This window comes from Nannospalax galili, unplaced genomic scaffold, assembly GCF_000622305.1.
Source record: "Nannospalax galili isolate Female #2095 unplaced genomic scaffold, S.galili_v1.0 scaffold999, whole genome shotgun sequence".
NCBI lineage: Eukaryota > Metazoa > Chordata > Mammalia > Rodentia > Spalacidae > Nannospalax > Nannospalax galili.
The window spans coordinates 2479283-2496078 of record NW_008344824.1 but is presented as its reverse complement, the minus strand read 5'-3'; the positions used below and the strand labels follow the sequence as shown (position 1 = coordinate 2496078).

The window sequence follows — 16796 nt, the reverse complement described above, 5'->3', positions numbered from 1 at the left end:
TGTGTGTGTGTGTGTGTGTGTGTGTGTGTGTGTGTGTGTGTGTGTCTCATTCAGATTGCTCAAGAAAACCACAATGAGTATATTTGATTTTGTGTTTAAGGTGCCTTATAGAAGACATGATGAATAATGTATAGGTTGATTGTTTGCCAAGTCAGCTGACAAAAGAACCGAGTTTCTTTTAGAGTTTAACTCTGATTTATGCTAGAATGAAAAGGCTAGTGTACCTTTGCTTTATTTTAATTGCTGACCTAGTTAAGGCTAATGGAGTAGAAAAAAGAGAAGAAAATTTGCTTCTCTGGAAGATAGTATGTGTGAGAACTGTTAAAGTGTTAAGATTTTGTATGTGTCTCACAGAAGCCTGAAAGAAACACATTTTATCCCTAATTCTTAAGACCAAAGTGATCCATTTATATTGCCCAACATATGAACCACGTTCAGTATTCTAATTTTTTGTATGTTTTTTTATTTTTGTGTATTTCACACACATCTTAATCATCTTTATACTCCCTTCCCCATAGACACCCTCCCATAACCCTCCCACTGGATTTCATGCATTCTGTCATTTATGTTAAGCCCTATCAAGTCAAGTTAGCGTTCCCAGAGTTCCCTCAGTGCAAGTGCATCCATACTTTATTCATAAGTATGTATGCAATTTGTCAACCTCATTTTTCTGTACTTGTTTTGGTAAGGAAGTATACAACAAAATAGAAAGGAAAAATTAATTAAATTTAGTGTGTTTATCTTAAATACTCTAAAGATATTAAGGAGATAATAATCAAAATTTAAATTTGTTTCATGTTGAGCACAAACCTTAACTCCATTGATTTGCATAGAAACGTGGTGTGGCAGGATTCAGGGGATATTTCTCCTGTTTTAAAGATGAGGAATTTTGGATTCCCATTTTCCTACTTCACAAATATAAAGTGACAGCCAGGGTCTTCTGGGGAATTTTCTCTTCGTTGTCCATGTTGATCTAAGGAAGTAATAATTAAGACTAAATAGTTTTAATGTGATAAAAACATCTACCTTTGGTTAAGTGAAACAGTTCTGTCATCAGTGCATGTCTACATATGTGTTATAATTGAATGCAAATACCTTTTACTAGTTTTTAAGTCTTCTACGCTTTACCTTTTGAGTCGATTTAAAAATACGTTTATTAGGACAAGGTCTCATTAGGTGAGGCTGACTGAAAGTTGCTATGTAGTGCACATTGGTCTCTTAATTCATTCTCCTGCCTCTACCTCTCAATTGGTAACATTAAAGAAATAAATGTACTTCACACTCAATCCATATTTTTTCAATGATAAAGCAACTCAGTATCGACTAAAAATAAAGTAGGAAGGCGGGAATTAAAAATTTGTTTACTGTTAAGAAATTTAGTTCAGTCCCTTTTTAATAAAGCTTCTCAGGTAGAAAAAGTTTAAAATTATGTAGATTTTTAGATATTTCTTTTAACAACTCTTTTTAAAATTAATTTTATGATTTTAAACAACTCATCTAAGATGGTTGTTAGTTTACTTAAAAACACAAGAAAAGTCCAGATTTTCCCTTACTCTCAATGTCTTCAGCCAAAGGAACATTTAAGCTATTTGCTTTCTATGAATTTTAATACTCTTGTTTTTCGTTTTGTTGTTTTGTTTTGTTTTTTAATTTTTAGACACCTTTGGAGCTTAAGGACACCATGGAGCTCAGCAGAGTATTTCACCGGAGAATATGATGGCTGAAAACAATTTAAAAATGCTGAAGATTCAGCAGTGTGTAGTAGCCAACAAACTACCTAGAAATAGGCCATATATTTGCAATATTTGCTTCAAGCACTTTGAAACACCATCAAAATTAGCTAGGCATTATCTCATTCATACTGGTCAAAAGCCATTTGAATGTGATGTGTGTCATAAAAACTTTAGACAACTAGTTCATCTGGAGAGGCATCAGTTAACTCACAATCTGCCTTTTAAATGCAGCATTTGCCAACGTCATTTTAAAAATCTGAAGACATTTGTGAAGCACCAACAGCTTCACAATGAAACCTATCAGAATGACGTTAAGCAGATCAGAAGATTGCTTGAGACAAAGCAGGAAAAGCCTGTGTATGGGGTGTATAATACTTTTACTACAGAGGAGAGATGGGCATTGCACCCATGCTCTAAGTCAGATCCCACGTACGGCACTGCAAAGAGAAGAAAGAATATTCATGCGTGTACAATCTGTGGCAAGATGTTTCCGTCACAATCAAAGCTTGATAGGCATGCACTTATTCATACGGGGCAGAGGCCTTTTAAATGTGTCCTATGCAGTAAATCTTTCCGACAGTCAACTCATTTAAAAATCCACCAACTCACACATTCAGAAGAAAGACCCTTTCAATGTTGTTTTTGTCAAAAAGGATTTAAGATTCAGAGCAAACTTCTGAAGCATAAACAAATCCATATGAGGAATAAGACTTTTCAGAATCTTTCATTAAAGGTAAAGAGTCCAGAATCATGCCCCCTGCCTAATAAATTAAATGCAAAGCAGGATGGTTTTGAAATTGGTGAGATAAGTGAATCAGAGAAGAATAATCCACTTGATGTCCACTCTATTTATATTGTCCCATTTCAGTGTTCAGAGTGTGAAGAATGTTTTGAATCAGAGCAGATTCTCAATGGACACAAGTGTCTTCCTGCCAGAAGTGGCAGGATTCCAAGCAGACTCAAAAGAAGCTATAACTATAAGACCACTGTTAAGAAGATCTTGGCTAAACTTAAACGTGCTGGGGGTAAAAAATTAGACAACTTTCAATCAGAGAAAACATTTAAAAGCAACTACTTGAAAAATTGTGATGGTATTGCTAGTGAGCAGAACACTGAACGAACTCAGAGAACATGTGTGGGTTCGCTTGGCAAACATGGATCGTATAAGACAGTTGGCATCAAAAAGAAGAAAGCAGTGTCTTTGCCGTTTTCTTGGCAGAAGCAATTCCAGAGCCAAAATGTGGGCAAAACTTTGCAAGATATCCTTACAACGGAAAGTATACTGACTATGGATGGTTCTGGAAATAATAAAGACTTGTCAATCTATGGTTCATCAGATGAGGAATTCTTGAATAAGTGTGACATGCTTCAATATGGTTTTGCAGATTCAAGTGAAAACATGCACACTGGACATAAAATGTGCCCCTGTGATAAATGTGAGAAAGTATTTCCTTCAGTCTCCAAGCTACAAAGACATTATTTAATTCATACTGGACAGAGGCCTTTTGGTTGTAATGTTTGTGGAAAATCTTTTAGACAGTCAGCTCACTTAAAAAGACATAAACTAACTCATATTGAAAAGATTCCCTATAGTTCTTTTTGGCAAGTAGAGTTTGGAAACGTGAACAAACTTTTCATTCATCCAAGTGATAATGTTAGCTATAATGCTTCCCAACAGTGTCAAGCACTTGCTTTCCAGAAATATGAGGGTTCAGAGTCTGATCAGATACCAGAAATGGAAGTTAACGCAGAATCAGAAGATTTCATTCTTGGTACCCACTGTAGGAACAGGCCAACTTACCTCTCTAATGCACTTTTGGAATCAGAGCAGAGTCATCACTGTTACAGTTACTTAGGGCGACCTGAAAGAAATGATGGGCTCCTTTACCAATGTAGTGTTTGTTGTAAAAATTTCCGATCTCCATCCAAACTAGAAAGACACTATCTAATTCATGCAGGGCAGAAACCATTTGAATGCTCTGTCTGTGGCAAAACATTCAGACAGGCTCCTCACTGGAAGAGACATCAGCTTACTCACTTTAAGGAACGACCACAAGAGAAAGTGGTTGTCGTAGACTGAGTTATATAGCACAAAACCACTAACACAATTATGATCTCTGGTGATCTAATTCCCCTTAAAACATTTTTGGCAAAGGCTTATATTAGGTAGAGTGGTTTTGAAGGCAGTTGCTGGTCTTGCATAGGAAGAAATGAGACACATAAAAAAAAAATTACAGTGCTTTAGGGTAGCCAAGTTACTGTGGGGAAAAGAACATGGTTTGATGCCATGATGCAGGCGTCTAATATAAACATACATTGGTTATACTAAAACTTACAAACTATCATGTTCACATGCTTTGACCTCATTCTTTGAATTGCTTGTTGAGATATTCTATCTCATTCCATCTACCCCTCCCCCAAATGAGGCAAAAATTGCCATTCAGCTGAAGCAAACAGCCCTGTATCTTATTTTACATGAAAGCACATTTTATCCCCCTGTGGTTCAAGTTTTATTGCAAAACATTTTTCTGGTAAACTAAAAGATATAAAGATAATAGATATGAAAGTATGTGGGGAAATTACAGAACTCTCACTTTTTCAAAGCTGTTTCTTTAGACTGGTAATTTTACTTACCCCCCAACCCCATCTCCAGGCTGCTATCATCTTCCTCTAAAAGTAGGGAAAAGGGCAAGTTACACCTATTTACATTTAACCCAAATATTTTCCAAGTGCCATAATCTTACTGATATTCCATTTATCTTTTTAGGGGAATAAATGCAATTCACCTATTTAGTAGTTAATGATTGGCAGCAGTGGTCATGGATAAGAATATTTTCATAGGATTTAACTAAAATTTTGTTTGAAAGCCTCTCTGGGTGGTTGTATGACTTAACTAAGCCTATTCTAAATTTCATTAAATGACAATAGCATTTTTGGTTTTGCCCCCTCTAGGTTTACAGTAATGTAGTGTTACTTTGATCTTTGTTGATATTTCAGTTAGTAAGGTCGTCATCCCTATATAGGAATGAAGTGCATACAGAGTTCGAGGTACCATTTTGCTAAACAGAATTGTGATTTGGAAACTGTCATCTAACCCTAAACTATGAGAGAAGTGTTTCAGTCATAGATTGTTATTCACATTTGTGAGACTTTTAAAAATCTTTGACAACATTTTCTAGCAATAAAAAGGTTAACTGTTCTAAGGTAAAAAGTAGAACAGGTGGGTATTTAGCACACAGCAAAAAGCCTTCCATTGAGAATATGGGTGAATGAATAATGATTATAAATTTTGATCATGTTCTAAGAATTGTATTTTATGATGGAGGGAGAGGTTGGGAGGGAAAGACTTTGATCTGTTTTTACTCCCAAGTGAATTTTAAGTAACATGGGTTTAATTGCAGAGACAAAATAATGATAGTGTGAGTAAAGTACCCAAATGGAGTGCAGATGTGCCCCTTTTAAGTAAGACATTCAGCTAAAGTAGAGTAGATCCACCTGTTTTAAGGCATAGTTTTTCCTGTTTCTTTGAGAGTTGAGCTGTTCCTCCAGTATAAGCAAGATGTGGTTTACAGGATCTGCTCTGCACAGAACTCTTCAAGGATGCAGCAGTTGCATAAAAGCAAAACATCAGCAGTTCATGTTTCCCAAGAATAAAAGCTCAAGTTATTTAATATGTCTGAAATTATGGATTTTGGCATTTCCTTAAGCTATTTATATAATTTTATTTGAAGGGAAATAATTGATATACTCCTTTCCCACCTTAAACAGGGAGAGTTCTGAATGTTGTGCTTGTATGACGACTATGAGACTATTTGTCTGAGTGATAAGATGCTTTTTTTTTTTTTTTTTGGCCATGCCTTTTTAAGCTGTTTCATATTGAAAGTTGGAATAATGTAAAAATTTTGTCAGAGATGTACTGTAGTGCTATTTGAAGTACCTGTAACAAAATACTTATTTACCTTTATTATCATTGCAAGCTTCTGATGGAAATTTTATAGGAGTGACAATAAAGTATAAATCCATGTAAAGATAAATATGTTAAATGATGGTTTTCAGCATGTTAGAACTGTAGGTACTGTTGAATCAATTACTTTGGTTTCTGGAAAAGAAAATAAACTTTATAAATATCTTCAAAGAGAACTACAACTTTTGTTGGTTTGGGTGAGTCCAGGCTGTAGCATGATTATTTACTAAGGAGTTTGATTAACCACATTAGTACTATTACTGTTTCATGTCTGATACTGCAACAGGATTTATCATTTTAATGTACATCTATGTTGATGGAAAGTAGATGACACATAAAATTCCTGAAAAACAAGTTTCAGAGTTTCAAGTTACACAGTTTGTACTTTTTATTTTTAAAGGAAAAATCATATATTGGAACAAGGTACCAAGTTTCAAATCCTTTCTACACTGAATTTAGGTGAATATGTTCTTTATTTTTAAATTTTTGTTTATATTTTTAATTATGTGCATGAGTGTTTAGTGCATGTGAGTAGAGGTGCCCATGAGGCCAGAAGAGGGTGCCAGGGTACCCTGGAGTTGGCATTACAGGCAGATGTGAGCCCAAAGTGGGTGCTGGAAACTGAGCTTAGGTCCTCTTAGAGAGCAAGTATGTGGTCTTAACTGCTGAGTCATCACTCCAGCCCATGTACTTCATTTTTAACATTTTGTGATAGCTCCTTATTGTTTGAAAAAAAATGTTACTCTTGCATGCATGGCATATGATCTACCTACTTACTTTTTTATCTACCTTTCTGTGACTGCCATCAGATTTGTACTAAAGAAATTTAGAATTGCCTTTTCCAATATGTTACTATAATTTCTGCTTTTTCCAATATATTACTATTATTCTGCCTCTGACTTTTCTACCTAGCGTTAAATTAGACACTGTTCAAAGAAGCAGCTGACTCAGGTTTTATTCCTTTTTAATTCATTCCCAATTTCGGGAGGAAAGGTTTGACTTGCAGAAAAATATCGATTTCAATATACATTATTTAAAACAATCCATTAGTTAAAGTTCTTTTAGGACAGATCAATGGTCTTTGAAGTCTAGATATCCTACAAGAGTCTGTTAGAAGTATTTGCAGGGATTGTTTCATAATGCAGAATGGCGCCTGCTTTTTAGAAGCTGCAGGGAAAGAACAGTTAATCCCCATCTTGTGATTTCTCAGAAGAGCTTAGGATTTTAGGACTAAATGGAATTTTATTAGCACCAAGAAAAACAAACGTAGTTGGAAAGAAAAGTGGTGCAATGGTATCAAGTGGGATGCGCGACGTGTAGTATCTTGCGTCTGCACTGGCAAGCCTCTGCTGGCTCTTACAGCTCAGCTTAGGCATTTTCTCTGGTAGCCTTTTTGGTACACTCAGGTACTCCAGTCTCTGCTTCCACTAATTTTGGTTCATAACTCTTAAATTAGCTTTCTGTTACAATTTTTTAAATAGTTCTTGAAACAATCACCTTTAAAAGAGGACAGTTTACTATGGCTCATAGTCTTGGAGGCTTCATTCAGTTCCTGGTCAGTTGGCTGCTTGTCTCTATCCCTATGAGAAGCATATGATGGAGCAAGCTGCTCGCCCTGTGGCAGTTGAGAAGAGAGGAAGCACGTCCATGTCCCACAATCCTTTCAAGAACATAACGTTAAACCTCACACTGGGCCCCAGTAGTGACTTGTCATGGTTCGTAGTTGCTAGTGGTCTTCAAACTTTGATGAGCATCGGGCTTCTTAGAAGCCCTGATGATTTCTCATTCATTAGATTTGGGCTCAAGAATTTGTGTTTACACAGGGTAGCTATTTACTGCTGTTTGAGAGTTTTAGAAACATGGAGATGAACTCTTTGCTTCTGTAAAGCAAAATAGAATGCATCATTTTATGTTTCAGACAGAAGTGTCTGGAAAATGGATTCAAATGCAGATTGATGATATGAAGAAAGGAATTAGTGAATAAATTATTACAAACCTTTAATATTCTCTGAATTTTTTATTTTTACTGAAAGCATCTATAAAATACAAATGTAACATAAGTATGAAACAGCACAGACATTCCTGAAACAAGTCAAAAAATTGTTTCAAAGATAAAAATGTCTTCATGTATTTATGTATTTATATATAGTGATATAAATTCTCTAAGAGTATGCATATGGATGGAAAAAAGAAAGATGACCTGTGGAATTCATCTTGGAAACTAGTGGTGGAAGTGGAAGAATGGGCCAGGAGGGCGATGGGGGCATAAGGCCCTTTTTGTAGTCTGAGCCGCTTCTTGAGCAGCAAACAGTTTGGTAGTCTTTGGATAGAACAGAGCGCGTTCAGGGACAAGTGGAGCAGGATGGAGGCTGTTGCCCTGCCCACCTCAATACAAAGATCCCAGCTTATAGGAGGCAGTTTGGGTTGGTGGTGTGGGAGCCTGTGAGGGAGCCTGCAGGCAGCCTCAAAGGAAATGGTATTTAATCTTAATAGATCAAGAGGTCTATTCTTTCTAAGTCTGTAATCTCATTTAGATGCTTTCATTTACTTTCAGAAGATGTTTGCCTTTTATGTTGAAATTAAAGCCAAGCCAACATCCACTAAACTCCTTTCACTAATGCCATTTTTTCTTTTTCTTTTTTGGTCTTTTCTGAGACAGGGTCTCCCTGTAGCCCCAGCTGGCCTGGAACTCACTATGTAGACCGGTCTGGACTTGAACTCACAGAGATCTGCCTGCTTCTGCCTCCTGAGTGCTGGAACTAAAGACATGCACCATCACGCCCAGCTTAATGCCTCTTATCCTTTTTTTTTTTTTTTTTTATGTATATGCGTGTATTTGCCTGCGTGTAGGAAAGTGCACCCGTGTCGTGCAGTGCCCACGGAGGTCAGAAGCGGCTGTCAGATCCCCTGGGACTGGAGTTAGGGATGGTTGTTAGCTGCCATGTGGGTGCTGGGATTTGAACCTGGGTCTTCTGCAAGAACAGTCAGTGTTCTTAACTGCTGAGCCATCTCTCCAGCCCATGCCTCTATCTTTTAAAAAAAATTATGATAGTTTTACCTGCATGTATGGCAGTACACCTGTGTCAGTGCGTGGCCATGGAGACTATAAGAGGGCATCTGACCCCTTGGAACTGGAGTTATGGACAGTTGTTAACCATCATGTGGGTGCTGGGAACTGAAGCCGGGTCCTCTGCAAGAGCAGCAAGTGGTCTTAACCTCTGAGCCAACTCTGGCCCCAAATGCTTCTATTTTTACCTCTTACCTTTTATCATCTTTCTCTGAATGTTCCTCTACCTTTTTGCCTTGCCCCCTTCCGGGAACTTCAGTTGTCCCTTCTTTTTTTTCTAGTATCTACCTTTCCATTAATTCTTTAACCTCTACATAAAAAATAAAACTCCATGTGTTCCCTGTTAGGATGCTTTTGGCTGCAAGTAACCAGATACTGACTCAAACTGCTTTAACAATAAAAAACCCTAATTGGATTACATAGAAGTGCACTGACAGATGACTTTAGGGCTGTCAAATCATGAATGCATTTCTTCTTTCTACCTGCTCTGCCTTTCACAGTCATGGGCCATTTTCTGTGTGGTTTTAGGATGCTTTGTAATCAGTATCTCAGTTTCTTTCATGGTAGGGAGAAAAGCAGGATGAGTGAGGGATCCTGACAACAGCAAAGAACAACTTTCTCGGAATCTAGCGAAGCTTCACCTTTATCTGCTAGAATTGCTTCTTAGGTACATTCATGAACCAACCAGTGATGGGAGATGGAATTACCTTCATCTAGAGATGGAATTGTACTTCCTATTAAGAACATGGAGATCATATGGAAACCGATGAGATTTGATTTATTTGAAGAAAGGAATGAAAAACAATATTGTCCCTGTGTGTGGCTTAAGAACATTTTTTGAGGACTGGGAAGATGGCTTAGTGGATAAAAGCATTTGCTGATCAAAAAGGAACACCTGAGTGTGAATCCCCACCATCCCCACAAAAGCTGGGCCTTGGTGACATGTACCTGTAACTCCAGTGTTGAGGGTTGGGGTGGAGATGGAGACAGGTGGAGATGGGTGGATCCCGAGGACTCACAGCGAGCTCCAAATTCAATGGGACGCTTTCTCCAAAAACTAAGGTGGAGAATGATAGAGGAAAGTGCCTGATGTTGATCTCTGGCTTCCACATGTGCATGTGTGTGCATGTCACCTACCCCTGGGCATATACCCACACACAAAACAAAAAGTTATGAAGAATCAAAAAATGTTTCATTATTCTGGTTACCGTCATACATTTTACTGTATGGTCAGAATGTTGAAATTGATATTATACCTACTGCCTCCATTGCCTCTTCATTCACTAACATCTTAGTCTTCTATTGCCTGCTATTCCCCCACCCCACCCCTCCCTTAGTAGCTGCTCTCTCAATAGCTATGGCAGTGGTCACTGTGAGTTGTAATGACATGTGCTTTGTGCTTTTCACTGTGATCTGGGCTAAACTGATTCTGGTTGCAACTCAGCAGTGAGGTATGATCTTTCCAAACCTGTTAGAATATTCCTATCTCTCCTGCCTCAAACTGCTCAGGGATAGGAAACCCAGGTTTGAACCAGACAAATTGGCTCAGGGATAAATGCTGACCTAAGGCGATGATTAGAGTGAATCTTTGTACTCATTTCAGTATTGAAGAAGGAAAAGTGATGCCCAGAAACATCTCCACTTAAGTGCCATAACCATATGCTAGTCAGCTCATACAGTGAAAAGAGTCCAAGCCAAAAGAACTAAAGAGAACTGGGACCAGAACCTGATCAACTAAGTACTTCAAGTCTAACTTGTCAGTAGCACCTTTTATTTATACCTGTAGATAGCCTTGTCTTAAAATTTTTTATTTTTATATGTATGTGTGTATTTTCTACATGTATGTAAGTGCATCTGTGTCCTGTGTCGATGCAAAGGTATAACTCTCACCTCAAAGGGGATAAGAGATAGGTAGTTTATTCTGGAGCCAAATATGAGATTCAGGTTACCCAAATTCCATGCTCCAACGTGGTGACAGTTTTATGAAATTTTTATAGTAACAGGACAAAGACAAGACATAAGTCAAGACACTTTTCAAATACATTGGTGGAAACATTAAGTAGGCAGATACAGTAAAAGAGAACTCTTAGCTACAGGCCACAGATGATATCTGATGATAATCTTTTGGTTGGTGGAAACTGATGGCCTCCTAAGTTACTACATTCCAAAAGGTTTTTATCTGTTACTCACAGGGTGATGTTAGGTCAGAAACAAAGGTGGGCAAGGAAATGGCTATTTAGGGACTAAAGCTAGCAAAATGCCCAAGGAGGTCAGAAGAAGGGAGGGCTTTGGATCCCCTGGTCTTGGTTGTTAGTCGCCATGTGAGTGCTGGGAATCACACCTGGGTCCTTGTAAGAGCATTCAGTGTTCTTTACTGCTGAGCCATCTCTCCAGCTCCATCTATGTCTTTTTAAGCCAATTTTAATTCAGTTTTATTTTTTCTTACAACAACAAAATATCCCAACTAGTAATGATAACCAATGGTCTCCTAATTGCCCAATTCATGATCTTTTTGAAGTTCTTGGCCTTTTAAATTTCACTGAAGTGTTTTAACATTCACGACAACCTTGTCTCTGAAGCCCTTGTTTCTTGACTCCTTAGGTCCTTTGCTTTTTTTATTTACAAAATATAGAAAACTTGTAAAGAAAAAATATTTAAGACATATTATATTTTAGAACAATAATTATATGTCACAGACAAATGAGTCAATAAGATAGAGAGGTGGAAATGGCTTTTATTATTGGACATAATCTGGACTAATGACTTTTAATTAACTCAGCAAAACAGTGTGGTCTTGTGTCTTGTGGTCTTGGGACCTGATCTCATTTCCTAGGCAACCTCAATTTGATACTCCACCCAAAAAGATAGTGAATGAATGAATGAATGAATGAGTGAGTGAATGAATGTGGGTATGCTTGAGAATTAACATATCAAAGTGCCAAAAGGAAGTGCCCCATCTCTTTTAGATACAGTAAGGTTGGGAAGGATGTATTACCTAGAATGAATGAGATATTCTAGAACTAGGATTGAAAAAGCTGGATGGTCTGTTAAGATTAAAGTAGAGTCAAGCTTGTTCTTCCCCAGTTGAAGCTGGAGAAACCATTTTTTGTTAAATTATAGGTGGGGCCAGACATAGTTCTGGGGACAAAGTTCAGCTGACAGTTCCATCAGCGCAGTTCTAGGAGACAAATGGCTTCGATTATCCTCCAAGTTCAGGTCCACTCTTAAAAACTAAATTTAAGAGTCAGTCTTTTATTTGTTCATGTAATTATAATGCTGGTACAGTAAACACCACAGAGAGGGAGGCAAGAAGAGGTTATGATACTACATTTTGTTATAGACCTGCTGGATACTGAAAATTACAACCATTCACATAGATCTCTAGAAAGCAACACACCCAATCTGGAGCTTGTTGGTCTACTACCCTCTTCGCCACCCAAATCACGAGATAAACTATGAATTTAATGAACAGCTAAATTGGAAAATAAAAAGTTACAACCTGGATTTCTTCCTGCTACTTTAAATTGTCTCTTTGTAATGGAATCATCTTTCCTTTTCAAACTTCCTCTATTCTTCAACACTTAGAGTGAATTTATCCCCCCAGTGTCTTCCACACATGTTCCTTTCATTATATTGTTCTACTTCAACCTAAGATTTGCAGCAATTCTGTACCTGACAATCCCACCCCTGGGTTGTTACCTACTCCAACCTACCTAACATACTTCTGAAAATATGTCTTCCAAAAATAATTTCAACCTATGGTTCCACATCGTCTTCTGCAATAGACAGTCTTTCCCATAGGTTTGAATACTCAACACTTCAAGCCTCATTGCTCATTCCTCATGTTTTTCCAGCATCAACTGCTTCCGAGGTTTTATTCTGTAACTATAGTGAGGTATAGAAACAGGAATTGCAGCTTATCAAGATTCATCATTAAAACGATTAGAAAATCTTGTCTTACTGTTTTATGGACACTACATTTGTAAATAAGATGTCAGTAATTATATATTCAAACTTTGCTGCATTTAAAATTGTGATGATGCAAACTTTAACTATACAAAGAAACAATAGATTGTAGAAGGACAAAAGACTACATTTATGCATTTAATCCCCAGACCTACAGTTACTTTGTTTCTTCTTTCACAGTTATGCATTTTTGAGCAGGCCATTATATATGTTAAAATTCAAAAAGAGACAACGGTGTTGCCAGTCTCCTGCCTGTATTTATCTAGAGAGTGCTTACTAAAGATAACTAATCCATGTGGGGATTTCTAAAATAGTAGGAGTGTACAAAACTGAGAATAAGAAAGTAAGTGATTAAAATGGGCAAAAAATCTGAAGAAATGTTTCCCTAAATAAGAAAAATGATTAACAAGCATATGAAAAGATGTTCAACATCATTAGTCATTAGAGAAATGCACATTTTAGCCATCCACAATGAGATGTCATATACCTATTAAAATGGCTAAAAATTGAAAATATGACCATATTAAATGTTGGTAAGAATGAGAAGAAAGCATAAGTCTCATATGCTAGTGATTATCAATTACTTTTGAAAGGCAGCAATTTTTTTAAAATTATTTTTATGTGTATGCATGTATTGCCTGCATATAGGTAAGTGCACCCATGTCATACAATGCCCGTGGAGGTCAGAAGAGGCTGTCGGATCCCCTGGAACTGGGGTTACAGACTGTTGTTAGCTGCCATGTGGGTCCTGGGATTTGAACCCGGTTCTTCCGTAAGAACACCCAGCGTTCTTAACCGCTGAGCCATCTCTCCAGCCCCATGACAGCAATTTCTTAAAAAGGTAATCATGCACTTGATCATATGACCTAGCCGTTTCGCTCTTCTGTACTTACTGGAAAGGAAATTATCAATAGATTAATGAACTGTGGTATGTCTGAAAATGGACGTAATAGTATTATGAAATATTTACTAAGTATTAAAAGGAAACAAATGACTGATGTGCAGCAACACAGGCGCATCTCAAAATAACTGTTGGGTGAACAAAGAAGAAAGGCACATATTGCAATGTTTATATAAAATTCTCTGAAAAGTAAAGTAATGAATAGTGACAAAGAGGGTCAGTGGTCCAAGAATGGGTGAATAGAGTGAGAAGAGATGGATTGTATAGGGCACATGGCAATTTTTAAGGGCATACTGTCTCTAATAGTATGTTTTGGTGAGACTTTCCTAGACGTATAACTTTGTCAAAATGTATAGAATTTTACATTCTAAATATGTGTAGTTTATTGTATGTCAATACTCCATACAACTGTTTACAGCTTTCCTAAGGGTTGAAAGAAACTCTATTCTTTTTTTTTTTTTAAAGTTTTTTTCATTTTGTTAATTTTTTTTTGTATGTGTATGAGTGTATTGTCTGCATGTGTGTAAGTGTACCCGTGTGGTGCAATGCGCGTGGAGGTCAGAAAAGGGTACCGGATCTCCTGGAACTGAAGTTACAGATGGTTGATATCTGCTATGTGGATACTGAGAATCTAACCCGGGTCCTCTGCAAGAGCAGTCAGTGCTGGTAACCGCTGGGCCGTCTTCCCCACCCTCAAGTTTCTATTCTTTTGACTCACCTCTACTAACCACAATAAACCTCCACCCAGGGGACGCCACCAGGGGGCGCCTTTACCCAATTCGGCGCGCTGGGTGCTTTCTCTCTTCGTTCCATTAGAGGGCGGCACCGGAACGGATAAAGACTCCTGGCTCTCTAGCACGGGCTTAACGCTAGCAATGACTTCCTGCCCTACTAGTTCTGCTTCCGGGGCAACGCAGGGCCCCTGTCCCGGTTCCGGTGGAGCTGAGGGCCCAGACTGTCCCGGCCGAGTGGTTCTCGCGCCTGGGCTGAGCGCCGTCGTTACGTGAAGCTTCGGGAGAGCGGCTCACGGCTGTGGTCTGCTCCGAGCGGGAGGAGGGGCCGCGATGGCCGCCCCGGCGCAGCCCAAGAAAATCGTGGCGCCCACGGTGTCGCAGATCAACGCGGAGTTCGTAACCCAGGTGAGCGGCGGCCGTCCGCAGTGTTAGGTGGGGAAGGAGGCCTGGGGTCGGCGTTTCCTTAGGGTGTCTGTCGCGTACAATGTGGCGGCCCAGCGTGGACAGAAAAGACAGATACCAAAGCCCGTTTTTCAGCGGAGTGACATTAATCTGACGAGACACCTGCTCCAAGATCTGTGCGCGTAATTCTGCATGGTTTGAGAGCGTTCATTTAGAACCCGGGACAGTTGGCTTTTATTAGGAAAGGGCAGTCCTGTGCCTTCAGCATCTCGAACCCTTTTTAGTTCTTTGGAAAGGGTTAAAGCGTGTAAGTGGCTCAGTGCAGAAATTGTTAAGCGGGCCTGCTTTTCCTCCCTCACTTGTTTCCGCAGATTTCCCAGGGCAAACTTAGCCCCCACGTTTTTACATTTGCAGTTCTGCGTTACTACACTTCTAGTGCCTAAGCCAGGCTTTTGCGGGCGGCGAGGGAGGCGCTGGACTAAGGCAGCTTAACCTGTCATCTTAGGTTTCCTCTTGTTCTGCAGGCCGTTTGTCAAGTTGCTTCAGGATGCACAGGTGTAAACCTGATTACATCATTTGTTTTCCTAGAATCTCTATGAGCAGTTTAATTGCCCTTAGAGTAATCGCTGGAATCCTTCAAAAGTGTGGTGTGATCTGGCCTCTCCTGTGCTTTTACCTGAAGTTTCCTTTCTTCTTCCGTTCTTATTTCGGGCCTTTGCCATACTAAGTTACAGTTATTTGAATATGCCATGCAACTGTCATCTTTTTTTTGACATAATTTGGAATCCCCAGTTTAATCTCATTTTATTCATGCTCCTCCTTTCACACCACTATAGAGAAGCTTTTCCTGACATCTTAAAACACATCAAAGCTCCCTTTTCCCACATGCCAGCATTTCTTCAGGAAGAGCAATGTATTCGTTTCCTGTTGTCTTAGAGCTCACATTTGAGAAGGAAGAGTCAAACTAATACCAGCAGTGTAGTTACAGGTACTGTTAAGTTCTTTGAAGAAAGTGAAACAGTGTGTGACAATGGCTGATTGGGGTGTATGAAAAACAATTAGAAAAAAATGCTGTCTAAGGTGCCACTGGGCACCTAAATGCAAGTAAGAGGACAGTTTGGGGAAGAATTTAGAAATAGTCCAGGAAATATCAAGTACAGATGCCTTGAAGTTTGAATGTCAGGAAAGGTAGGCTGGCTGGAATATAAGAACTAAGAGGGAAAATGGACCAGGTGTGATTTCAAGCACTCAGGTCCTCTGCAAAAGCAGTAAGTGCTCTTAACCGCTGAGCTGTCTCTCCAGCCTTAACCCCTGTTTTGTGACTGTTATTTAATACATCTCCAGGTCTAGAGCGATTATACATATGTATTTAAAGTTCTGACTGAAGCTTAACCTGCTAAAATATAACACATCAACTCTATATTCTCTATAAATGGTTTATAAACTACAATTTTCTTGACCATTTTGTTTACTTGTGTCTGAGTGTATAGTAATCATTTATTATGTTACATACCCACATTCGTCAAAATTTTGACTCTGTTTTTTAATACTTACACAGCTGTTGACTAACTCATCATGGGCAGCTCACTAAGTCTCTTAAACCCTGGATTTCCTTATCACTGTGGTAAAATATTTCATTCTTAATGAGCCATACTGTTTACTGGGGGTTTAGGAAGGATAGTGTTTCAGTGTTTTGAAAGGCATGGTGGCTAGATGTCATGTAAAACACTACTGGTGTTAATCAGATTAGGGCCAAGGATGCTAACAAGTTGCCTGGTTCTTCAGTCCTAATTCTACCTCTTCACTAAGTGATCCATCTTTCAGAAGACAGTGATATGAATCTGTGACTTACTGTTTATACTGTTTAATTTTGCAGTTGGCATGTAAATACTGGGCTCCTCACATCAAGAAAAAATCACCTTTTGATATAAAAGTAAGTGATTTTGATTTCCAACATACTTGTGAACAGTTATACCCTTTGTATCTCTTCTTAAGGATTAATTCAACAAAAGCTTTCAGTAATATATGT

At 38.5% G+C, this 16796-nt stretch overlaps 2 protein-coding genes across 2 annotated transcripts in view; both read left to right on the top strand.

The window, feature by feature from the left end:
* Positions 1-7687, top strand: part of Znf770 (zinc finger protein 770) — a 10368-nt gene extending 2681 nt beyond the window's left edge. Inside the window, exon 2 of the mRNA XM_008841164.3 lies at positions 1658-7687. Within this exon, the coding sequence (XP_008839386.1) occupies positions 1714-3813 (2100 nt within the window). The 5' untranslated portion in view covers positions 1658-1713 and the 3' untranslated portion in view covers positions 3814-7687. The remainder of the gene's footprint in view (positions 1-1657) is intronic.
* A 6846-nt stretch (positions 7688-14533) lies between these two features.
* Positions 14534-16796, top strand: part of Aqr (aquarius intron-binding spliceosomal factor) — a 93771-nt gene continuing 91508 nt past the window's right edge. The window contains exons 1-2 of the mRNA XM_008841163.3: positions 14534-14770; positions 16644-16700. Of these exons, the coding sequence (XP_008839385.1) occupies positions 14696-14770; positions 16644-16700 (132 nt within the window). The 5' untranslated portion in view covers positions 14534-14695. The remainder of the gene's footprint in view (positions 14771-16643; positions 16701-16796) is intronic.